The following is a 27,091-nucleotide window of genomic DNA, read 5'->3' as shown; positions in this document are numbered from 1 at the left end:
TTACTCCCAGTCCTTCATTTATGCAACAGGTCAACTCTGGAACTGTCTTCCTCTGTCTGTATTTCTTTCTTCCTATGATTTCCAGTCTTTCAAACGCAGTGTGTCCAGGCATCTCGAAATGATCGGATCTTGAATTTGGTCCTCTTTTGTGTTGTTTTTGTTTTTTTCTTGAGATGAAAGGTTTGCGGGCCCCTGGCCTTTGGTTCCTTCTTTCTTGCATAAACAAAATGAAAACAACAAAAACTATACGCACGTGAATTTTAAGGTGGAATATGGAAAATAAGTCGCTAAGGAGATGTATGCAGCTTAGCCTACTGTGCACTAGGACTACTGGCCGTAGAACTGAGACAGCGATGGTGACTAAACAATAACGGTTGTCTGTGGTGGTCTGTGGGAATGCTTGAGTGCTTTGCTTTTCATTCCAGCCTTTAGGTATACTGTGATTGTCCTCTACCCACGAAATACTGTAAGCTTGATGATGATGGAAGAGACGGAGAGAAGAGACATGTGAAAACGGGGTTTGTGAGTTGGAGGAAGGGCAGCTAAATGGCAGAAGAGAAGACGACGTTGAGGTAATTTGTTTGTGTCTACCCCTTACCGGGTTATGCTGACTGTCAATAGTAGACAAATAGACAGATGGAGGTGTAACTCCCAACACTTGCTCATTCCCCTGAAATCGCTTCCTAACCATCTAATTTTTCCTCTGTTCTTGATTTTTTCCCTCTAACTTAGTCAGAGGCCACACAGAATTTTGATGTGTTCCTTATCATTGACGCAGCACCCAAAATTCTCTCTCTCTCTCTCTCTCTCTCTCTCTCTCTCTCTCTCTCTCATAATTAAGTGATGAAAATACTCTTTCACCAAACAAGGATAATTTGGGGATATTTTGCAGGGTGGACACATATTCTCTCAGCTGTTTTATTCTCCTGTAGTACTGGAAATCACTGTATTTTCTGTGTGACTTCCGTTAGGGAAATTATCATGTTTGTTTGTGATCCACGGAAACAGTATTAAAACATTCCATTGCTCTCTACTAGAAATTAATCAAACAAATCGATATCATCAGCAGTCACACTCACTGCAGACATTTTTGTTAAAGTGATGTCAGTCTGTTTATTGGCAATGCGCCTTAATCCTGTTAAGAGGTGGCCACAAACAAGTCACTTCTACGTTGCAATGTCCTGTACCTTTTGGCCTTCCTACCTCCATTTCACACCGTCCTCTCTCATACATTTCTCCACTCTATTCCTTCATCTCATCCTTGGCTTCTCCCTCTTTTTCTCCTCCTCCACCTTACTCACATACATTCCTCTAGCCCAGCGTTTCTTAACCTGGGGTGCTGATGTCAGTTTTAGAGGGTGCTGGAAAATGCAAAGTATACTGTATTGGTTTTGCTTAGCATTGGCATCATTGATATTTTATTTTTGAAGAATGAATAAACTGTCAAGCAGTACTTCACTTTACTTTATCCTTGTAGTAGTAGTGTAGTAAGAGTAGCAGTATAGCAACTGTAGTCCCAGTAACCAGATGTAAGGGAGTGCTGGACTGTGCGGCCTTACTGCAGGTGGTGCTGAGGTCGGAAAAGGTTAAGAAACGCTGCTCTAGCCAATTTCTTACACTCCATCCTCCCAACATAGTAAAACTATCTTTAAGTATTTCTCTAACACTTTCAGTCACAACGACATGAAAGCCCCAAAGCGCCTTAACTTCCACAGTAGATATAAAGTACACAGTACGGCCCATGTGAAAAGTTCCTTTTCCACCCCACTAGGTTTTTTCTCGAGTGTTGTGGAGACGGCTTAGTCAGCGTTATCAGTGTGTGATATAATTTATTCATTTTTTGCTCCCACTGCCACATCCACTCCTACATCAGCAGACTGAGCTATCCATGCAACACACAAGGTAACATCAGACGAGATTCCAGTGGAGTGCTGTTTACTTATAATGATGCCACGTAAGACCCCCAACACACTATCTCCTGTAGTATGTAGGAGTGAAAGTGATTCTACAGTGCGTCGAGCAGTGTCCAACCATTATGTCTTACCGCGGGCTTCACACTTCACTGAGCGAAAGTAAAAACTAATAATATGTCACTTCTGACAGTGTTATGTAGTTGTAGTTGGTGGTAGTTGCAACCCCAGGATCATCTAAATGTAAACCCAGTGGATTGCCTATTGAAGCAGCACTCCTCCAGTAATTCATCATCCTCCATTCTGGGAGATAGGGAGGGAGGAAAGAGATATTTGTACAACGGGGAAACGGAGCCACTGAGTTATATCGGTGCCGCCAAGCGAAGAGATCCCTTTCCACACTTGTAATGTGTTTAAATTAGATATATGGATGTAAAAAAGAAAAAGATGTATAAATGAGTTTAGCAGGATGATACACATGACTATGCTTTAATCAATATTTGAATGTATTTAACAGGATAGCAGTCATGTCTATGTTTGCTTAGATATACTGTAAGAATTCGTTTTAACATGCTCGTGTATGGTTTGCTTAGCTTGTGTTGAACACGAGCACTGAAAGCCAACACTCACTCACCATGGACGGCCGAATACCCAGCCACATGAGGACGCTGAAGACAGACCGCCTGAGGATGGTGTGGATGTGGCTGGAAGGGATGTCAGCTCGGGCCATATCTCAAGAGACGGGCACTAGTATATGCACAGTGTACCGGTGGATACGACGCTGGCAGGAGGAAGGCACAGTGGACACCAGGCCATATAGAGGCAGACCTAGGACGTCACCACTTAATAACACCCTCCTGCACTACCCTATACCAGCTAAACCTACCGATATCCACCGCAGCCATTATTCTCTGCCCTTCTACTATTACCTACAGGCTCTTCACCACTACAGTAATAATTACCTACTTCATAAATGAAAATATATTCTTAAATAATGTTTTCTGAAATAAAAAATGAGTAAATATTTACGGACGATGAATATTAAAATCTAAACAGTAAATCTATGTGTTACCTGAAAGACAAATGAGGCCAGAATTTATAACTGAATTAATTTAAATTAGTGTATGAAACAAGCTATTTTCATTCTTTCAGCTTCATAATCAAGCTATGAAAATGTAGACAGTATATCCGCTATCTGCTTTACAATTTTCCTTATAGAAGGTACTGCTCAAGACACGAAAAAAATCTGATTCACTAATGTTGCTTAATCTAACCTTTCTACCTAAGATTATGTCAAAAGTAAACAATTCACACAATATTTTATTTATGACGAGGCGCAATGAACACCTAAACGCTCCTTCGGACCAGGCAATAATTGCACTATTCCATTCCAACTCACACTAGACAGTTTTGTGCAGCTGAATGTGATTAAGTGATTATAGGAGCCGGGAGTGTTAGTCCTCGTACAATTAACCATTTCTAAATCACGACAATTTAGAATTCTTGCTTACTACCAGGAGATTTTTTTTTTTTTAGGAGTTGGCAGAGTTTGAGAGTATATTCGAACGGTTTTTATCAACTGAGATTGGCATAAGAGCCGGAAAATAAATACAGACGATTTTAGTCGCCTGAGGTGGTATAAAAGTTTTGAAGTGTAATTACGGACGATTTAATCATCTGAGAGTTGTGTAAGTGCATTGAAAAGTAAATATAGACGTTTTTTATCAGCTGACTGTGTAAAGAGAGTAAGTTTGTATGTACAGACGATTTTTTCAGCTGAGAGTTGGTATAAGAGATTGAACGTAAATACAGACGATTTTTATCATCTCAGATTTGGTATAAGAGCGTGAAAGTACCATTAGTCGATTTTTCTCAGCTGAAAGTTGGTATAATTGCATCAGTGTAAATATGGATGATTTTTATCAGCTAAGAGTTGGTATAAGTGCTTCAAAGTGTAAAATTATATAAACGATTTTTATCAGCCGAGAGTTGGTATTATAACCTCGAAGTGTAAAATACTATAATATAGACTTTTTTTTTACAAGCTAAGGATTGGTGTAAGAACTTGAGTGTAAATGTGCACATTTTTATAACCTGAAAGTCGGTATAAGAGATTCGGAAAGTAAATATACAGTATGTACCGTTGGCATAAATATATCTTGTCGTCTTTCCTAATTTTTCACCTTTGTGGTAAAAACGCAGCAGTCGACATCAAAAACACTGACCTGAGGCTGAAGTCACAAGTGTCCGTTGCTGGGAATTAACCTCAATGATTTTCAGAGTCCACGGAGAGAAAAACAGGACATTCAACAGGACTTCCCATGCCGTCTGTCTCTTTTACCTCTCTCAGTATAGGGTTTCAGGTCATGCTATACGATATTATTCAACAAAGTGAGTCCTAGGCCCTTATTTTCGTCGGTGAAGAAAGCTCCCTAACACGTCTTCCTTAGCGATATATTCTTGGATGTGGGTGGTTATTATATTTTTGTACGTTATTTGTTCCAAGTAGGGTGATGGTAGAAGGATTTATGTAACACAGAAGAGTACTGCAAGGTGTTGTAAACAAAATAAAACTCTTATGAAAAAATGTTAGGGTTTTTCCTCAATCGAAGAGAATACGGGCTAAGAGTATTAACTACGGATGCATGGGTTGTAAGTAATGTAGACATTATCTTTGTAGAGTATGAGATCTGAAAGACTGTGGGAGGCATACATGTCCTCAACTACGGTATAGGGTAATAAGAAGGGATATCACATTTACTTAGATAAAATTAAGAGATGATTCCCCCCTCCCCCCTCTCGACAGCACGGAGGTAAAGCGGTCAAGTAATTTATGTTCAGCCTGGGCCTGTATTGTCGCTGGTTAATGAATCTCCCTAATACATTATCCTCAGAGATTTTTTTTTTTTTTATGCATTACACTTTACTGTCATCATCTGTGTTACACAAATTCTTGCGATAATGCCATTCACTACAAAAATAACGTATAAATGGATATTAACTAGCCATATCCAAAAATTAGTCCCTAGGAAGAGGTGTTAGGCAGCGTCCTTATATGACGAGAATACGGACCTTTTGTTTCACGAGTGCCAGTCTTCCCTTATAACAGGATCTGCAACACCCGAATTCAGATCCAGGTCCCCCATTGCACTGCAGGGTAAACCAGACAAGGGGGATACAAACTGAGCAATAGTCTAAGCGGCCATGGAATAGAAATCAGGTCATCTTCATGGGATCCCTATGTCGTTTTTACCTTAACTTGGTCCAGATAATCGCCCTCTTGCAGCTTATTTCCTGTAGCTGAGTGGAAGAAATAGACACTACTACTACGGCTGTACATCAATTCCATAGCACTTTTGCGTGAGTAGCCTCATATTTCACCGGTAATCTACCGTTATAAAGCAGCAATGAAGATGGAGAGAAGGCAATTTTGGCCCTGATTGGAGTAAAAAGTGTATTGTGCGGTATCGATTTCCCGATACTTAAAGGAAGATGAAGGAATAAAGGATCTTCGGGAGAGAGAGAGAGAGAGAGAGAGAGAGAGAGAGAGAGAGAGAGAGAGAGAGAGAGAGAGAGAGAGAGAGAGAGACAGACAGACAGACAGACAGACAGACAAACAGATAGACAGACAGAATATGATAAGCAAGGATAAAATTAGACCCATGAAATTCACAGGTAATAAGAGGAACTAGGGAAAGTGTATAACGTTACGGTGTCAACCATAAGGAAACTCAGTGTGAAAATAGACATAATAAATAAGGTGCTGTGCAGATGAGTAGATTTTTTTTATTTTTTAACAGAGAAGAACACCCAACATTTGTAGACTAACAGGAAATGTCAAGTAATGATAATGCTCTGACCATTATTATGAAGTTGTCTCAGGCCATTCTGCTACATGTACTGAAATTTAAGGCCTTATTTTTAAATTTCAAATAGCAAATTGTGATGCAGACTCCAAGCGTGTGGTGATGATTTCTGATGCACGTGATGATGATGGAACGTACTTGGCCTTCCTTTATGGCTGCTGAGTGCTTTCTGGAATATGGGATGCAGGCTTACTATACTTAATAACCTCAGGCGTTACATAAATGACCATTAGTAGCTAGGGATTTGCATATCACTTTGCATGTTATGAATTAAACATACGAACGTTTACATACACGCAGTCTTTTACGTGTCCTACATTTTGTCACAGTCAGACTGTATTTATTTCAACTGTATTTATGTGGTTAATAAGTCCTTCACGATCTCGAAGCTCTGTCAGAATATTTTGATTTCTTTATTTAATTTAATTGGTAATATATAGAGGAGCTGTAATGTACTATTCGATTTAATCTAATCATTCTTGGGGTTTATTTTCACCCCTTTCTCTACTATGGTCGCATAAGGTGTCTCAGTCGCGCTATCTTTGGGTGGAAAGAACGTGCACAAGCACTCACGAACGTAGGTAGTGGGCGTGAACGGTCGACATGGCGAGCATAATCGATCCTGAACGAGCATACATGAATGTCTGAATGGACGTCGGAACATCATCCTTTCCTTCAGTAGCTCGTGGATTATAATAACTTCAACACATATAACTGGCGTCTCTGAACTTGACATTCTGGTATGTAAATGACTGCAGTGTGGATACTGAAGCCTTCATCAACTACACAGGACCCAGAACCTGATCGAATGCTCACCGGGGCGTATGCTATCATATACAGGAACGCTCAGGAATGCTTTCTCGACAGTGTTTGTTCACGTTCGTTCGCCAAGTGTAAATCCAACCTTAGACGAGTTCATTCAGCAGAGGAAATTTTAGTAGTGTTAGGTACGTATTCTTGTCGCATAAGGTAGCTCCATGGCACCTCTTCCTTAGTAATTTATTTTGGGATACAGGTGGCTAATATCAATTTGTATGTTGTTTATGCTGAATGTGATTATATCTGAGTGACTTAAATGACACAGAAGATGATGTTAAGTATTAATAAGCAAAATTAATAGCTAAGGAAAGGATATTAGGGAGCTTCCTTAAACAAAAAGAATACGGGCCTTAAGGGTTCTAAATTGTTTCGATTAAGATTCGGAATGTTCGATTTTTCCTCGCCTAAATAAAACAGTTTGGATTTACCCTGAATAAACTTTCTTTCCCTTGTGTGTCATTGGAGTGAAAGAATTAAATTGAGTAAAAATTTTGTTTGTACTGAAATGCAAATAAAGAGACTTTATTGTACTAAAGTTGTTTCTCAAGGACGCTTACTTAAAGTCGCAAAGTGGAGTGCAAACCCCTAATATTTTTTACTGTCATTTTTGGAACGCCTCTGGTTATCACGTATGATCAATCTGCATCCCATACTACAGAGCGCAGTCAGCAAACATGAGGGCCAGATATATTCCATCATTGTCAAGCACTTCAAAATTCATTGCCCAGATTTTGGAGTCTGAATCCCACTAATCGATTTCAGGTTTAAACATTATACTCCACAGAACGAGGCGCCACTCTTACAGTATGCTGAATGTACTCATCTTTGAAATAATTAATAAAATGCAACATGTCATTGTACTGAAGTGGTTAAGGGGTAAAAGACTGCCATGTGTTGAGAGAGAGAGAGAGAGAGAGAGAGTACTGCATTAAGGTACTAAGTGGGCGGAATTGAAGGCAAAATGAAGCTATATAACAAGCATTATAAAGTACAATATTGTTTGGATCGATTGGAAGCCTGTGAGGAAGGGCTGTTGAGTTTTAAAAGATGGAACAGAGTGCCAGCTTCATGTACCGTACCTATAAAAGTTATACATAAGAAATGGGTGTAGATAGGTTTGGAAGGGCGAAACATAATTTCTTTAGCGTGACTGATGTATGGATGTCATTATAATTTCACGAAACATGTTGCTGATAGTTAATTTTTCGTAATTTCTCTTTTTCTGTTCTAGACCCCACCACACCCAATTCATAGACGGGGAGAAAAGTCATAATGATGTGTGCATAATTGCACAGCCCATTAATATGACATATGACATGGTGGAACCCGGTAGTAAGAATATAATGAATAGATAAATAGAGGAAACAAGTAAAGTTATGTAGTTATCCATGGTAGGTGGAGGTGTTCACATTATGCCACTCAAGGACGTATTACTGAATACTCGCCATAAAACGTCTGGATTGAGTAACCAATCTAGGGGTCCCCTGTGCTCCTGATGCGGCACAAAAAGATGCATCAATAGCAATAAAATGCAATTCCTGGCCCACTGATTTCTGGTACGCTGAAGAGAGGTACTATAAAATAAGAATAATTGAGAAGCAAGTGAATATCTGCAGAATTACTTTCACACAACTGTAATTGTAACTAAGGGTACTTCAGTTTATTACGAGCGAGGGCGAAGCCCTCGTGAGTCTCTCGTCAAGTAGCTGCATTTTCTTACATATGAGTAGCCCAAGTCAGCCCAGCCCGACCCTGCCCAACCGTAACGTTTTTGAGAAGTTTATATCTCAGCAACCACAGGGCCGATCACTGAGTGGTTCGCACCATATGATAGCCCCATTTTTAAAAATTTGTTTTTGACAAGTTTCATCACACCCCGGTGGTGCACGTGGCACGTGACGCGCGCCAAGTGCCCAAGTGCAGCACGTCGAAAATCTTCAAAAGAGGGCCACAGGTCAGACAGTTTGTCGTAAAGGCATAAAGCTTGGTAGGAAAATAGTCATCAATATACTCTAGGCATCCTCGGGGTGTAAGGTGACATTTCAATGCTTTCGGATTTAAATGGCATCGTTTGTACCTCGCCGACGAAGGTGTTTTACTGGTTAAATATGTTTTAACGAATAATGGCGAGATAAGCGGAAGTCAGGGAACGGCAAAGTTGTAATCAGTGGCACGGTAATTGCCAGGTTGTTAACCAACTGCATTTTAGCTAAGCAAGAAGAAATATCGAAGGCTGAAAGTCTACACAAAGCTGTTCTTTACAAAGAATTTTGAACACAAAAGAGTCAATATCAAGAATCGCCGTAAACCGATACATGTGGACACATTCCGTTTATAAGAATGCGAACTATACGCAGCACATACCGATTGAGGAAACAGTTCCTGAGTTGATGACCTGAATAGGCTATACGAAAAAATGAGGCTGAATAGAAAAGGGGTGAATATGTGTTGCCAGGTGGGTATTGAATGCCTACTGTCATGAGGGCAGGGAACATGTGGATAGTCAAATCGTGAAGTGACAATTGAAATAGAGATAGCAGAAGAAATGAATATAACGTTGAGGCGAAACGAGGGAGGTTGAAGAGGTTCAATAAAGGGGAAGGAGTTGATGAGAAGAAGAGTCTTTGCTTCCACCACATTAAGAAGAGCTGTATGTGCTACCTGATCCCTGTATCCTGAGCCAAACACAGCTAAGCATGTAAGGCACCCCACCTTAAATGAAGGGGAAAGAATAAAATTTTATATAAAAGAAAATGTAAAGGTTGACTCATTGCTCCAACAAGGGGTTTCACTGATCCCCTTTAGAGTCACTGATAGTTTTTGTCCTTCAACTTACCTTTATACCTCTGAGTTGGGGGAACCGGTTTTGTAAGGATTCATTAAACCAGCTCACAACTGGGAAAGTCCAAGTTCGATTTCCAACCTGGTCAGACTATTGGGCAAAGTATGTTTCCCCATTAACCCTGTTCACCTGGATAAAAATATGATTGTTCTGTGACCTGTTCCAAAAGGTAGGATCTTAACAAAAATGCATAGCTTTAATGACCCTCATGCACTGGATAAACATAAGTCAAAAGCCTTCTACTTCCTCGCTGTTGGTGCAGATATATTCGTTCAAAGGGTTATTATCTTCATGGGAATATTCACCTTTAACCCCTTCAGTAATGTAACATGTAATCAGTATGTACTGAAAAGAAAAGGTTTGTTTGTTCGGTTGTCTGTCTGTCCTCTATGACAGGTGTAACTTTATATGATGAATATATATATATATATATATATATATATATATATATATATATGACAGTTACAAAAGTGGCACCACTGATGGCCATGATTAAAACTAATTAGAAATATTTATGTTAACGTGGTGGAAACATGGTATCATTTACTGTCGAGTTCTTTACTTCTACAGGCATATAATTATTAGTTACAAAGTGTCGGATGGGTGGAGGGTTGGTAAGGTGGACAGGGTGGACGAGGTGGGTGGGCAGGGTTGGTGGGTGGATGGGTAGTGGGAAAATGGGTCAATGGGAGTGGGTCTATGGAGACCAATATCCCTGGAGAAATGGGCCCAAGGAAGAACATATTATGTTCAGTGCGTTAAATGGAACCGCGGGGTTCTTGTTCCACGGGGAAGTGGCCATTCAGGATGCCAGGCAATGCCTGTATTTACGATCATATGGTTTTATCCGGGCCACGCAGGTTACCCCTGTTAGTACTGGCTATTGTTCATACCGTCACAAGGAAATATAAAGCATATAATGAGTAAACAGGACGAGTTAAATATAGCCATCACTAACTGCTTCAATAACATGGTCTCTCGTAAGCTGAAAAATATCGTCTAGAATCAGTAACTGATAAAAGAAGAAATGTAACCGTATTGAGGGTATTAGATAAGTCGAATCCACTGCCAAGACTGGTGGAAGGGTCTGCTTCCTTCACTTCGCTGTATCAACTTCCCCAGTTCACTTTTGACAGTGATGTTATCAAGCAGAGAACACTAACCACTGATATGAGCATTATCACCATGGTTACCATAAAATTCTTAGTAAGTTCGTAACTCCCCCGTGAAGCCTACCATCCTGGGGATTGTTTTCACGGAGATGCAAAGAGAAAAACTCCAGAAGTGACTCTTAATATCACTGCCTGGTTTATGCCAAACACATTCAATAGGAGTGCCACCTTCCTCGACCGGCAATCTCGTCGGTTGAGGAAGTTCCGTAATGCATTTTCCTAAGCAATTTATTTTGCTCATTACACCTTAGTGTCGTATTCTGTTAAATAAACCCCTCAAACCTCACCATACTCAATGAAAATAACGTTCAAAGGGATATTAATCAGCCATATCCAAATAAGCATAACTTGGGAAAAGGTGTTAGGGAGTCCCCTTAAGAGAATAGGGATGCTAAACAAAACTCACATGCCATGCACGGTTTTCCCAGTACATTCAGTTATCCAATGTCAGGAGAACTCTAGTATTCTGTTCCAGCTGATACCCGGCGATTCATTTACCGTAGAATGTCACTGGAGCCTGAGAGTGTTAATACTGCTGTCGCAACAACTACAGTATATTATTGTTTTCCTGCCATTGCCAACCGATTATACTGAGCCTGAGTGAGTTACAGGAACCGAAATGGGCTAAAGGGGCTTTCACAGATTTAGGAGTCGGAGGAAGAGCCACCAAGAATTCAAACTCCTCGCGGATACTTGTCAATTTGGCCAAGAATTAACAGTCTAGGAGTGCGCCAGGTAGGCGCTACAAGTAGCTACGCATAGCTTACGCACTGCTACGAATTCCTTAGGGCGGCGCTATGAGTAGCTAAGAGTCATTACGCATTGCCAAAGCAAATGGACCGTAAAGGGGCTATCACAGGGGAGACTCGTGGACGTCCAAACTGGCCATGGACGTCCAAACTTGCCCCCGCGGGAGGGTCATGGACGTCCACGGGAGGAAGGCCGCCTGACCCATTCGTGGGCGTCCACGACTTGGTGGTCTCCTTCTTCTCTATGGAGTTTACACGTAGTGTGTGTCCTCTACTATCTTGAACTCTGTAGTCAGTTGAGGTAATATATTATGATTAATTCAAAACCGTCAGTAAACTTTGTACTTTTAATATTTCTGTTTGTCATAGAAACTTTTAATATATACCAAAATGTGGTAAATATGATGGAATGTGGATTGATTGTTTCCAAGAGAGGCCCGGGCACGTTCGAAGGGCATACTCGGGAAGAAAGCACTACGGTGCAGATTTCTATACTGGCTGCTTTCTTCACTCGATGGGAGCCATTCTCTCATCCACAATGCCCTCCTTCTCCCCCTCCTTTGTCTTCTTGCAGAGGCTTCTTCCTCATCCTGCAGGGTTAGGACTGCAGCACCCATTGCAAAAGTCACAATCTGGTTCACGTCCATTGTTGTTGCTGATAAACACGTCGTCTGCTAGGGAGTTGGAAGTGACCTCCCAGTCGCGTGGGATGAACTCGATAAAGAAGAAGGTGGCCGTCGACGTCCACCGTGTGATAGGGTATGGACGTCCAACCTCAGTTTGGACGTCCGTTTTGTCCTGCACAAATTGTTCACGGGTCCCCGTGTGATACCCACTTAAAGGTCTACGACTAGCCATGAGTAGCTAAGAGTAGCTAGGAGTAGCTAAGACCTCCGCTAGAGTAGCTATGAGTGCGCTACGACCATCAAGAAATTGATGCGAGTCTGTCACGTGTGTCGGGAGAAAATATATATATATATATATATATATATATATATATATATATATATATATATATATATGGGGAGGCGGTGGCTGAATCGGTAGAGAGGCGGCCTGCAGTCCTGATGGACCCAGGTTCGAATCCCGGCTGGGGCAGGGAACAGTTTGAGGATTTGAATTTCATGAAAACAGACTTTACTGATCTACCAGATGACCCGCCGACATGTCGTAAAAGTACCCCCGCTAATACCAATACACCAGTCCTGTATGAGACAGCCCTAGCATGTATTCAATATGGACGGTGGGTGTTAGCGCCGAAGTGGTGACATGTGGAGGTGTAGGAGGACTACTGGGCCTTGGGATAGGCTACTGCCCCCGAGATATAGGCCCTAAGCCTTTGCCCAGAGTCGGACACATAAATATATATATATATATAAAGGATGAGGATGTGATGCAGGTGTACTACTCTTTCAACAGAGAGCTTGCATTCAGCAGAGACCTATGTATCCTCAACTACCATGGCCGGAGGTGCCTGCGAATCGAAACTACTGAAGCAGCAGGTGGATCTGGCATGTGAAGCGGCCGACATCAATGTGGCAATATGTAGGCTGTTACTTGGAAAGATGAAAAGGAGCAGGTTATGGCTGCTACGACGTCCTATGTACGACCAGTACGAGAAACTTATCAAAGACTTGAAATTAGGTGAGTCCCATAGCTTCAGGAATTTTCTTCGAGTGGATGACAACATGTTCATGGAACCGCTGGAAAGGATTGGTTCCCGTTTCGAGAAGCAGGACACCTTCTGGAGGAAGTCATTGTCACCTGGGTTGAGGGTGGCCATCACTCTACGCTACCTGGCGACAGTGCTGGGAACGCTACTATTAAAAGTAGCGACTCTCCCATTCCCGTTACTAGCTCGAAAAAGTAATGGCGTTACTAGTTTCGCTACTTGATACGAAATGTAGCGGCGCTCCTGCTCCCGCTCCCGCTACTTTAGGTAAGAAAAAGGTACACAAAGGAAAGGTTAACAAAAATCTGTGATATAGCAATACACTATATACTGTTTTGATATTAGTCACTCTGAGTGGTTATGTTGTGTACCAGTAATGTCAGTATATACTTATATTGAAAAAAAAAAAAAAAATCCTATACATGTCGGTGTCACTTTAATGAAGCTTAGAGCCGAAGGTACAGGAAAAAGCTATTTACTGTATAATGTAACAAATGTTCTTTTACATTGTTACCTAGTATACCTACGGAAAGTAACATACGTAAATAAAAGGCAAAAGAATGTGGCATACCATTGATACATATTATATAGATTTATTATATTTTCAATGATACCTATTTAAGATATGTACGAAAACGAAAGTAAAAATGAACTGGGGCTTTCTTTTAAAGGCTATTTATACAATAGCAATGTTTTATCCATTACTTTAAACTGAAAGTACCATACTGTTACGAAGTAATAACGTAGTGAGTAAGAATTAGTCTGAAAGAGAGAGTGAGGGAAAGAGCGGGAGTTGGTGACGGGGATAGAGGTGTGTGTGGGTGTGTGTGTGTGAAGGCGCAAGTTGCAAGTTCAATATTCTGGTCAGTACAGGGGTCAGGTTTCATTATATTAATTGATGTGCAACGAAATTTCGAAAAATCACAGTCTGCTGACCACGGCAGAATAAACTGAGACTGGCTAGTGTGGCTCGCACTCCGTCCCCGTGCTGCTCGCCAAGCTGCCAGTTACTTAATATAAATGATCGATAATTAACTAGCAAATTCCTGTCTAATTACTGAACATTACAAATAAATAATAATTAATAAATTACTAATGTAATGTAGAATAAACATCAGTAATTGACAGAAATGACGAAAGTATTATTTTTCATTAATAAATACAACCAAACTGTCGGCATATCTGTATGTACTCACCGACTCGGGACCTGTATTCGTCGCGTGAGCAGCAAGGAGCGCGGTAACGCGTGAGTATGGGGAAAAAGTAGCAGCGCTGTCAGTGCCGCTACAGGTTAAGAAAAGTAATGGCGTTACCACCATGGCTATTAAAATAGTAGCGGCGCTATTTCCAGCTTTGCCTGGCGACTGGAGATAGTTACAAAACCCTTTCATATGGCTTCAGAATGGCCCACAATACCATCTCACTTATCATTCCCGAGACCTTGGAGGCCATCACTGTAGAGTACCTGAAGGATGTCCTGGCCTGCCCCACAACTCCAGAACAGTGGAAAGAGATGGCTTCCCTTTTCTTCAACAAATGGAATTTTCACCATGCAGGCGGTGCCTTGGACGGCAAGCATACTGCAGTCGGGGAGGCGGTGGCTCAGTCGGTAGAGAGGTGGCCTGCAGTCCAACGGACCCAGGTTCAAATCTTTGCTGGGCAGAGAACAGTTTAAAGATTTGAATTTCATTAAATCAGGCTTTATTGATCTACCAGAAGACCCGCTGACGTGTCGTAAAAATACCCCCGCTAACACCAATACACCAGTTCTGTATGAGACAGCCCTAGGATGTATTCAATATGGACGGTGGGTGTTAGTGCCGAAGTGGTGACATGTAGGGGTGTATGGTATGTAGTAGGACTGCTGGGCCTTGATAGCAGGCTGTGAAGCCTATGCCCAGAGTAGGACACACACAAAAAAAAATCAGGGGCGCCACTTTTTTTTTTTTTTTTCATACCCGCACCTCAAAACCAACGGTCACCGACGCCCAGCAGACTCGCAGTGACTCCTACTACACTTTTACCATGCACTTGGCATATTCGTAGCGACTCATAGATAATTCTTAGCTACTCTTCGTAACTCGTGGATGAAACGAAAGAAACTTTTGAGCACTCCTGTGAAACTTCTGCCTACTCTTGGAAGACTCGTTGCTACTCTTACCAACTCCTTGCAACTCCTAGCTACTCTTAGTTACAACGATTCTTAGCAAATCGCGAAGGTTTTTTGATACAAGAATCCGTTGAGAGTAGCTATGAGTCGCTAAGAATAGTCACGAACGCCTTCGGTAAGCGATAGGAGTTAAAAAAAAAAAATCGTAGCGGTTCTCGAAAAATAATGAACATGTCAAAACATCAGGAGTGCACGAGGAGTCCCGAGACAGTGCCGGGAGTCCGTAGCACTATGGAGTAATTGTCAGGAGTAGGGTGCAGTGTGTCTCAAGAGTAGCAGCTCACAATGATTCTTCGTCCGACATCTAAATCTGTGAAAGCCTCTTAAGCTTTGTTTTATATGTGGGTACTGGGATTATCGGATAAGAATAAAACCAACAGCTGAATAATATTTTAACATTTGGTAGGAAAAAAAATTACACTTACAACTCTCCTCCCCCTCCGCATACCTATGATGAAGACAACAGCATCAAGAAGCCTGCTGGTGATGTTGATGGCCACGAAGGCAACACACACAACACTTCTGGTGACCTGGTATTTGGATATTAAATTAATTTCTACCTCTAATACATTCGGATGTGTCTCTGAAGCATGGGCTTGGAAAAGAAAGTTGTAAAGGAAATAAATCCAGTTTGTCATCCCATTACATGAACGCAACTAACGATTTTTTCCCATTACAGTTAATAATGGGAGCACCAGCAAGCCTCCTGCTACTGCTGTTGGTGGTGGTAAAGGTGACACATACAGCTGGTCAGATGGTGGCAGAACAGGTGGGCGAGATGGTGGGTCAAGTGGTGGAGCATCATCTCACTGGCTGTCACTTAGTACTCATCTCCACCGCAACAGAGTCATCTCTTGTCTCTCTCCTTGTCAGGTACCTAGTGTTGGATCAGTAATGACATCTGAATGAAATGATTATTCACTTAGTAGAAGAATGCGCTGAACAGTCATGATACTTTTCAGTATTTCATAACATCCTTTGGGAAGTGATGATCATTGGGTATAGAGAGTTGTTCCTACTGATACGGTTCAAAGCCAACCAATTTCATGATGAACATACGTCGTTGCTGAACATCCCTGGGCTCAGACATGCCAGTGTGGTCTTCATTTTCATCTCTGTAAACTTATCTCATGTTCTGAAATGCCAGAGTGGAGTGGCATATTCCATGTTTTCTTCAAAATTTCTGGTTAAGTTCAGTTGGTCACCATTTTTGTCCCACTGTGCTCTCAGGTGGTAAACGTCAGTCAGGGCTGGCTGGCGACTCATTGAGATTCAGCTTATTATATGGCATACCATGATTTTTGGCCACGCTGTCTACTGCAAAATGTACGTGGCGACAGCTTTATTAAATATTTAGGAAGAGAAATTAAAGGATGTTTGACGCCATATGCTTGTGGGATTTAGAGTACTGCCCTATAAGCATATATCAAGTACAGGAGTTGGATGCATAAGGAATAATATACTTATGAGGCAAATTATTCAGTGTATCTCATAACAGTACAATATAATAAGTGAAATGCTGTTTATTTATTTATTTATTTATTTTTGCGCCAGGCGGATGAGTGTTGTAGTGGTGTTGGCGGCAGGGTCAGTGTGGCAACAGGGTCTCCCACAGGGGTTGTGGGGAGACACCAGGACCACCTGCCGAGCACTTATCATACATACCAGCAACAACCACACCAACACCAGTAAGACGTTCAGGTAATACTGAGTAGCAACAGTAAAGCAGTGTCACAAATCACTACTTGTGGCAACTTATACCTTGCACTTAAAATCTATAATGTCGCATGATTATAACTTTCCATTCAGATAACCTATCGTGCAGCGTCTCGCACTATCGGCAACAAAAAATCCATACTCCTACCTCCCGGTTGATATTAACAATTTTATTATCTTTCCTTATAAATTTTACAGAGCGTAAGGCAGAATCAGAAAAGAAATAAATATTAGATTTGTCGAACCAGAGAAACTGAGCTTATAAATCGAGGCTCGGTCAATAGCAACTTCAGCATCATCATTCACTAACAGAATGGAGAGGTCAGAGTTGAACAGAGGAGTATAGTATAGGTCTGTGTAGGGAGGTTGCAAAGAGAAATATAAGGTGCATTGGTGCTCACAGTAACAGTCGGTATGGGACTTTGATTGTGCACAAGTATCTGTTTGTGTTGTATTACTGAAAATGGAACAGTTAATAAAAATTTGGTTATATTTGTACGATAGCATGCAAGATGAGAGGAATCATGTAAGATATCGACTAAGGAAATCAAATGATCACCGAGAAAAAGACTGAAATTAGAGTGCATTGTCACGTAGCGTTTTCGATATGGACTCAGGTGATGAAAAACAAATATGTGGATGAGTTCTGAGAGTGAAGGTATTAATTTTGAGACTTGTGAGATGGAGTCGGATTATCTGGAGCTTGAATGATGTCTGGATAATTGACTGGCCCACGTATAATGAATAAGTTATTGATAATTCTACTTTCGTCCTTTTTCTTTTAGGGTTTCTTCAGTCTGCCTCAGGGTGGTTATAATAATGGAGATGAAACTTTCCACCTGGTAATATCCGTAATTAGTTTAGTTGTGCTACCTCCAGGCGATCTTCTACAACCTGTATAAGATTTCTAGTAAGGATAAAAAAAAATATATATATATAAATATCCCATCCACTTTCACAGGTCTTCCTCAAACTCAGAAACAGCTTCTGGAGGCAGCAGCAAACAAGACTATCATTAACGACTGTGAAGACTTGAATTTCCTAGAAATTGTTAAATAGCCTTGATTAATACGAATCCTGTTGTCTAGCTTTTTGGAGCGTGGTGGGTTGTGGAAGCTGCCCGAGACGCGGGTGGTGGTGGTGGGTGGGAGTGAAGGAGTGGAGGCCGTCCTGCTCCACCCCTGCCTCCGCAACACCGTCCATGCCATATACCTCGCACTCCAGCAGACTACAACAGACATTATACCTCTTTCGCATCGCCTCAGTACCAAGGGTCAGTCTAAGATATGCTCTTTCGGCTAACAGCATGGTTTGGTGACACAGGAGAGACGGTAAGATCAATTTGATTAACCCTGGACAGGTAACCATTTCTTTGTTACTATATTAGGTAACGTGGGGTATGACGTACCCCGTAGAAAAAAAAAGCTTCCGTTTGAGATATTTCAAAATGCATCAATACACAAGTAATTCAACCCATTATCTTTAAACAGAGCTAGAAAAAATAAAGTTTCATTGAAAAAAAAAAAAATTATACTTTTTAAAGTTTATACAAAAAATAATTAAATTTTTGGTATACAAATTTTTAAATTAAATCCTGCAAAACTGAAAAGTAATATCATGATTCCTTGGGTGGCCTACAGTAGACCGATGTTGAGACCTTCTGTAAACAAAAGGAGAAAGACAGCAAATTAGAATTAAAAAATCACAAGAGGGCTCAACTGAGGTTACATTATAGGTAACCTGGGGTATGGCATACCCCAATGGCTCTATACAACAAAATCAGAGCCAGTTACAGCTATGACCCCATCATCCCCATGAAGAGCATCACTAGGCAGGAAGGTAATGAGACGGACAGGTCTGTAGACCTTATGGTCATATTTTTAAAAATTAAATTTCGAGGACTGGGGTTTCTGATACCCCACGTTACCTATCTAGGGTTAATATACGGCATGCAAGTGACACAGGAGCTGGAGGACAAATAGTATATATACAAAGGAATGGAGGCTGGTTTTGAGTAATCTTTTATTCCTCGAGTGATTAGATTTCACCTGACGATTACTTTCCTCACCAGGCACCGGTATTATCATTGAAAGTTACTGTGGGTTTATACTAGTGCCCAGCTTAATACGTTCACTGCAATGGCGTATTTTCTGTTTTGTTTTTGCCTCATCCTATTTTATGTAGCTATGGAGTAATATTCCGTATTGGAAGAGTTCAGTTTATATCTCAATAACCACTTTCATATGAGAAGGCTTACCCAGGCTGGGTAAGTGTATCAGAAAACAACAAGAATAAAGAAAGAAAAGTTAATTGTACTGAGGGGTTAAGGCCTGGAAGTTTTAGTAAGAGAAAGTCAGAATGTTAACTTAGGCAGTCTTCAGCAACATTTCTTTTTGTGGTAATAAAAAAGCTCAAGGCAGCGTGTTTGGATCCAAGTTCGGTGTTGGATCAGGGAGCATCAAATGGTCTCATATACTTTTTTTTCAGGTAATGGTGCAACACTGGAGGTCTGGTAATGGTAATGGTTATTGTAATGAAGTGCTCAAATGCCTAGAGGATGAATGACTCAAGATAACTCAGGATTAACGAGAGAGAGAGAGAGAGAGAGAGAGAGAGAGAGAGAGAGTTCAGTAGATTATCTCTTCAGTCCCACGACACCCTTTCCTTATATTCTTGGGGTGGGATGTAGTGACTTGTGGTAGAAATGATTTAAAAAAAAAGAAAAAGGTCGTTGGTGGAAGCTGGTGTTAAGGTAGACTGGGTTGGTTGGACTGTGTGTGTGTGTGTGTGTGTGTGTGTGTGTGTGTGTGTGTGTGTGTGTGTGTGTGTGTGTGTGTGTGTGTGTGTGTGTGTGGTGCCCTGATCAAGACTTTATTTCTTCCTATGAGCGTGTTAGCAGGAGGTACTTTTTAAAATAGCATATGCACATTAATTTCTGTTACTACGACTTCCAGTAACGCGGTTAGTACAGAATTATTTCCTTTGATAAGGAGTCGTGCGTTTCCCTCGTCCGTGAGGGGTAAAAAACACATGCATTATTAGTGTTGTTTGAACGCCATGCCTTTTTTAGTTCTTGCAGTCTTGTAGTGACGCATCGTAGTGTTTGTAATGCTTACGCATTTACAATGGGCTCAGTTGGGACAGAGTTCTGGGAATATGGTAGCGCTGTGGAAGATCAGTGACATAAGAAAACCATACTAAAATAATCCAGCAACAGCAGCAAGGATATAGATTTAGTAAAGCAGATCCTCCTTACTCTATCATTATCTGGGAATATCGGTCAGAATGATGAAATTGGCAATATTGATGATAGTGATGATGATAATGCTGCTGTTGCTGACGATGATGATGATAAAGCAGATCGAAAAATCTTTGTCTGTAATGGTTTCTCGTATGGTAATGTTATAAATTATGACTACATCAAATTATGTTACTGTCTTTTCTGCTGACCAGAGATAGAGTGATAATAATGGAATAAAAATAGGAACGCTTAGATTAATGCTTGTTACTCTAAGCATTACTTGCCACGAAATTTCAGGCTCGATAGCATAGACATTCGATTCTTGATGAGGACTGTTGGTGCCGCTCGGGTCAGGTGTACATCCACCCTCGCAGTCGGATAGGAAAACTGAGTACCTAGAGTAATACAGAGGTGCTAACTGTGGTGACATGGATTGTGTAGTGACATTGTATTCCAGGCTAGTGGATGAATATTCTGCCAGACGCTCCATGGCCAAAGTTTTGGAGATGAGCATAGCAGTGCTTCGAGACATCTGCCCCAACCTTAACCTTTAATGAAGAAGGGTCATTAATACACATTAAGTGTTTATGCTAATTCAGTCTTCCACTAAAAGACGAGATCTGCTTCGATTTAGGTTTAATCCAGCTCCTTAATTACAGTATAGAGCTGGGTAGAGATAAACTAGGCATGAACAAACCGTGACCAACAATTTGGCAGGTACGATATAAGAGATAATGACACAGATTGGTAAGGGTGGAGAGGGACTTGGAAACGGGAAGGGGGGTGTAAGTGGCAGGTACTGTACAGTTTTATAGTGTCATATATACAGACTTACACATTCGTTCTAAATAGCTAAGTGCTCATCACACCATCACAGCAGCATCGACATCACTGGGTGGTGTTGTGTCCTTGTACCGGCGGTGTTTGTACTGCAGTAACGGGGTGGCGGCGGTTCAGCACATTGCTTCGTGGACAGCAGGCAGTACTAACAAATACAAAAACCTCTTCGAAGGTGAGTCGTGCCATGGGTATAAAAGCCCAGTCGCCTGTACTGATTCTTTCTTCACAGACTTTGAATATCAGTTTGATGAATCTGCAAAAACCCACACTTATAACATTATTTGACCACAAATCAGTGTTATCAGTATTGGTTGCTTTGGATTCGACAGATTAATTAAAAAAAAACACACGGATGAAATTGCTGGGGAGGCTACGGATCTTATGCTGTCGATAGCAACTGACATACATTCTCTCCAGATTGTATGTTACCGATTGTGATTGAAAGATATTTTCTTATGAGTCTATGCACTAGTAAATGATGACCTGTTAGCTGAATATCCAACAATTGTGGTTCATAGAATATTATGAGGAGGCTGAAAGAGGAAAATCATCACAAATTCTTGTCCTTCAGCAATGTGTGCCTTTTACTGCCAAGTATATTTAGAACATGAAAAGATTTTAGTGGTTACAATGATCTTAGTACTCTTTTTACCCTTCCTTGTTTTTTTGGTGACTAATAGTCTATTTAATCTTTTCTGGTCTAGACCAGTTCCACAATCTGTACGGCCACGTGTTTAAAGTGGTCACTGTGTCATACTTCCCTTACATCGACTACGTGAAGCACCGAAACGAACCAGGCTCCACTGTCACCTTGAGGGACTCCCTTGACGCACGCCTCATCACCACATTTGCAAGGAAGCTAAATTTCACGTAAGATACTTATAAATTTCATGTAAGATACAAACATGCTTGCAATAAGCTGATGATTCACGAAATTTTGTACGTGGAAGAGTTGAAGAAAGTTGCTGATTCACATGAGATACCTATACGTTTCAGTAAAATTTTAAATGCAAGATTGTTTTGATTATGACTCGCACGATAACCCTGTTACGGTAAATGGATTATTCACATGAGATACTAAGATGTTTTCGCAGCAGAGTGTTGTTCTCTTTTATACTTTAACTTGAGCCTAGATTTTCGTCCTTTTGCAGCTCATTTTATGTAGCTCAGTGGCAGAACAAGACTATGCTGCTGTCATCTTCTTATAATAACACTTCTTTTTTTACCAGTCATATTCTTGTGTTAACCTGCTGTCACAACTCTGTGCTGACGAAAAGACGGCAATTAAGTCCAAAGAAGAGTAAAAGTGCATAATATATTTAATATGGTTTATTGGCATTTGTGTGCCTTCTACACTCATGACCCAATGGTTTTCCTTTCCGTTTATTCAAGCTGATGACTGTAGGGAGGTGTCTGCCAGTTGCACATCAGATAAATACCTACTGTCCAGGGTTAAGAATAAACAGGTCGAAACTTTGCTAGACTGTGCGACAAACAATTCGAAATCACAACATTTATCCAGCAGTCTGCCCCAGCTCCGAGCTTACGAAAACAGATCATCTGGTGAATGGGCTGAGGGAAAACAGAGACTGTGTCATATGAATGTATACTGTAGGTCTCACTAAAATGTACCCAATGCTATAAGCACCATCTTATTGAAATACCCTGCACATGCATGATCGAAGAATCTGAAAACAGATTTCCCTGTGGGCATCCCTATCAGAAATGGAAACATGTGCCAGTGGATCATACAGTGTATTGGCTTCAGAGTGCAGCACTACAAAATATGGCATACCAAACAGTCGAGCTGACAAGCGACATTCTGCCCATTTTAACATCCATCGTTCTCAGGTGTTCGGATATTTTTGGTGTGGGCGAACATTTAGAAGTTGCTATTCCTAATGAGGCTTAAGGACGAAATTGTACTGCACAAGAAAAATTTGGGTAATTTATACATTTCCATAATTATCTGCTCAAGCAAGAGTGCATTTGTGGCACAGCTGCATTTTCAAATATTCCTGTTCTTAAGTTTATTCATATGGAATTCTGACCTGTTGTTGTGTGTGTGTGTGTGTGTGTGTGTGTGTGTGTGTGTGTGTGTGTGTGTGTGTATTTGGATTTGCAAATTTTATGTAAAATTTACATAGTAAGAAAAATTTACACAAATGGTACACCTCCTAGTAACACATACGTTGGGTGGATTGCCTTGATGGAGCGTAGCAATGCATTATACATTTGAGAGAGAGAGAGATACATTTGAGAGAGAGAGATGTATTAGGTATGTACTTTCATATTAATACAATGCATAGTAATCTGCATAGCTACATAGGTAGCCTATAGTGATATCAAATTGGCAGACACATTGGAATCGAAATTGATGTGTAATAATAAAATTAGTTGAAAATATACTATTAACAAGGATGTGATCTTTCTTGAGGCAGTGCATAATATGGCATCATATGGGTATAAATTTGGTGTGCATGTGTGTGTGTGTGTGTGTGTGTGTGTGTGTGTGTGTGTGTGCTATGGTCAAGTAGATTTTACATAAATCCACACCATATTTACAGTTTCGAGATTCGTGAGGAGCCCAAGCGTTCATGGGGACTCCCAAACAACGGTAATTTCAGCGGTATGATGGGCCAGCTACAGCGCGAGGAGGTAGACTTTTGCACTGAGTCAGCGCCCACACCAGAGCGGCTTGAAGTCGTCGAATACGCCCGTGGTTATCCATCAGATATCATGTCCTTAACCTCACTGAAGCCCACACTACTTCCACAACACCTGGCCTTCGTCAGACCTTTCTCAGGTAGGTTAGTGAGTCTCTCTACCTCTTCCATAGCATTGCATTTAGCTAAGAATGACTTACTTGTAAGAATCAGGAAAAGAGTCCAGACACCTGTCCTACCACTTCACCTGGAAGCTTATAGCAGTCCTTGTTTCAGTGATACAGGTTCAAAAGACAGAAATTATTCTTATAGCTCATACAAGTAACTACACAAGATCAGGAGTGAGCAAGGGGACACAGACTTCTGGAGAAGAAATGGTATAATGGTCAGGACTACAGTGTCAAGACTAAAATATCATAACACACTACATAATAGCTAGTAATGCATATATGTAACATAGAGGTTAGATGAAAGTCATGCTTGGGCGAGAGGGCTAGAGGAAATAACGTTCGCACATTCACAGTTAGGAATTTCAAAACATAGCAAAGTGTGACGCCTGATCGGAAAGTCCCCAGCCTCGAGAAGGTTCCACATACCCGTACCCTTACACGTGATACAACCAGTCATATACAGAAGAAATGAGCGAGACAGGGCAGAGGGAGTTTAGGAGAGAATAGAGATGGTGAGGAGAGGAGGGAGTGCGCAGGGTTAGCCAGTAACCGCTCTCACCTCAGTACGCTCTTGTGAGACTCACTAAAATGAACTGTAATCAAACCCCAGACTCATTTTTCTCTCTCCTGCCATCTACGACAAATACAATGAACATTCTCTCCTTTGGTAAAATCCCTACAAATAAAACACACTGTTACAGTAGCTCGGTGACGACTACGATATATTTACAGTTACGATATAACAGTTGTGTCCATCACCAGAGGATATATCATGAGTAACAACGCCTGTGATTACTCGGATAAATTGCACTCGACGTTACCACAGGTACTTTCAAGTCGCTTGGATAGGGAGAATATCACCTCCTCCTTGTTCATCTTAGGATTCTGGCACAACTGAAGTATCCACTAGATGCCTCTGGACAGGAACTCAGTCGTTGTCCTGTTGCATCTCAAGTGTGTTGATGCATCTCAGAGGCATCCATACCACAGTAGTGTTTCTGGCAGCTCTTCAGGGAAAATCGGTCGTCCCTTAGAGACACACCTTATAATTAGTTGTGTGGATAGACTCCTATTCTCTGACTGGGTGCCTGAATTTCGACAGAAGGACGCATTCCTGGGCCCTCCTGTTCCAAAATCAGTGGACCCACAGGTCCTTACAGAATCCCTGTGCGCGCGCGCGCACACACGCACACACACACACACACACACACACACACACACACACACACACACACCACTTAGTTATCCTGTCTATCTGTATTTCAAGAAATTTGGATACACTACCACCAGTGTAATAACGGGAATTTTAGATACACCACTAATGATAATGCTGAGGATTTTAGAAATACACCACCAATATGAATGCTGGGAATTATAGAAATTATGAGGAATAGGATAACGTGCTTTATGAGAAATGAGGTAGCGTGATCTTCTTAGAGAGGGCGTGAGTTGTTAGATATTAGCACACTTTGCTGGCCACCCAACCTCTTCTGTAGCCTACCACTCCTTGGAGGATAGCCAAATATAACCTAAGATTTACTAAGTATTAAGAACTGAGATACAGATTACTCTTCAAACTGGCAATAATACCAAACAAAATATAATGAGGATCTATAACAACAGAAATATGAATCTTCTCAAACTGAATACTCAAAGAATACTGTTACACTCCGGAAATATGAATCTCCACGAATTAATATTCAATAATGAGGATTTACAGTATAACTCCAGAAATATGTATCTTTACACACTAGATTAATATCCCAAGAATACTAATACGCATGGATATAGTCCCGTGGTCTCTGACGGACTCGTCGGGAAAGAACCTAAAAATTATCACTAAAGAATATTCTCCAAGACTAAATACAAGATATTTGAAGAATTCTATATAAATTAGACACAGTAATAATAAAGACCAATAATCAAATGGACAAATGAACCAGCCGATATTCACTTTGATTCCATGAACCAAAGAGAGGGGGGAGGGGATTCAGCGTGCCAGCGCCCCAGCCGCGGCCATAACGCCCGAATCCTTGGGATGCCAGCCACGGCCCTCCACAACTCTTGTCTGCAACGATGAGGAAAGGAACAACGATCTCATCATTCAGCACAAGAAGGATCAGGGGAAAATATCACTGATTTAACTCACGAACGTATATGATGCAGCGTTGCCACTGCTTGAAATTTTTTTTCAAGATCTTGAAAAATAGACCCCTGCCTTGAAAACTTGAAAAATAAATGTAAAAAATATCAGAATCTTGAAAAAAAAAAAAGGGCAAAAATTTTCAAATCTTATTAACTTCTTTTATTATTTTCGCACATGCGATATTATTACCTAAATTAAGCAGAAAAAATCAGTCATATGATTGTACAGAATTAATTACTTTGATGATTTTGTGTTAAATGCGTATTGCTACTGTTATTTAAACTGGCCGCCAAACCGCCAACCCTGACATCTACAGGCTGCCAACGTAAGCACTGGCGTGTGGTGGCCCGTGGATTCCGTCACGCAACTCGATCACCGAGATTAGGCAAGCCTATTGAGTATTTAAGGTTTTTTGTAATTGGGGACCATTTTGCCATTTCAAGGGAGTCATAATGTTGGACAGTATACTACTGAGTCGAGATGAAGTAATGGTTTTGTACCAGAAAGTTGAAGGGAAGTACACAGCCACATGAGTGAGCTCACGTGTTCATTACAATGTGTTGCCTCTGCTGCAAAGTATTTTATTTATTTCCCCAACATATTACAGTTATCTTGCTTTTTTCGTCCATAGTTTGACTTTATGCTACTGTATATTAATAAAGTACTGTAAATGGAAATGCTGTGGAAGAACACGTATGGCCTAACATTGTTATCGAGGCTAGGGAATATGCACTTCGTGCTGATGTCAGTCCGAAATCTGACCATGAGAACGTGGCAAGTTGGCAACATTGTTTCAGAGCCACTATACGAACTCCATTGAGTGTTACCCTTCATAATTATAACTAGAAGAATGCAGTCAGGAAATGCATGAAATACTTAGGGCAAAACCAAGTAGCTGGTTGGTGATATCGCAATGATTAGAAAGAGGATGCAGAGAAAAAGATTTGTAACTTGTTGAAAGAGAGTCTGTAATAAACTCACAGGTTTTTCAGTAAGTGAATTTCTACTCCCAGGAAGTTGCATTACTTGTTTAATTCCATGAATGTACCATACACTTATTAATGAAAAAAAAAAAGGCAAACCTCCAATTTAAACCAAAAATGGATTTTCGA

At 40.9% G+C, this 27,091-nt stretch overlaps 1 protein-coding gene across 1 annotated transcript in view; it reads left to right on the top strand.

Annotated features, from left to right (window-relative positions):
• Nucleotides 1–2,545: 2,545 nt before the first annotated feature.
• The window catches only part of LOC145397144 (uncharacterized), a 65,599-nt gene continuing 41,053 nt past the window's right edge, over nucleotides 2,546–27,091 (top strand). The window contains 10 exon segments of the mRNA XM_080270341.1: nucleotides 2,546–2,861; nucleotides 12,778–13,126; nucleotides 14,432–14,639; nucleotides 15,880–16,082; nucleotides 16,130–16,161; nucleotides 16,787–16,901; nucleotides 18,005–18,189; nucleotides 21,035–21,169; nucleotides 21,702–21,867; nucleotides 23,565–23,803. Coding sequence (XP_080126467.1) covers nucleotides 2,546–2,861; nucleotides 12,778–13,126; nucleotides 14,432–14,639; nucleotides 15,880–16,082; nucleotides 16,130–16,161; nucleotides 16,787–16,901; nucleotides 18,005–18,189; nucleotides 21,035–21,169; nucleotides 21,702–21,867; nucleotides 23,565–23,803 — 1,948 coding nt within the window.

The sequence above is a fragment of the Coenobita brevimanus genome, chromosome 40, assembly GCF_032717465.1.
Source record: "Coenobita brevimanus isolate Jiangsu-jjx chromosome 40, ASM3271746v2, whole genome shotgun sequence".
In the NCBI taxonomy this organism is placed as follows: domain Eukaryota; kingdom Metazoa; phylum Arthropoda; class Malacostraca; order Decapoda; family Coenobitidae; genus Coenobita; species Coenobita brevimanus.
This window is presented reverse-complemented; position numbering and strand designations above follow the sequence as displayed.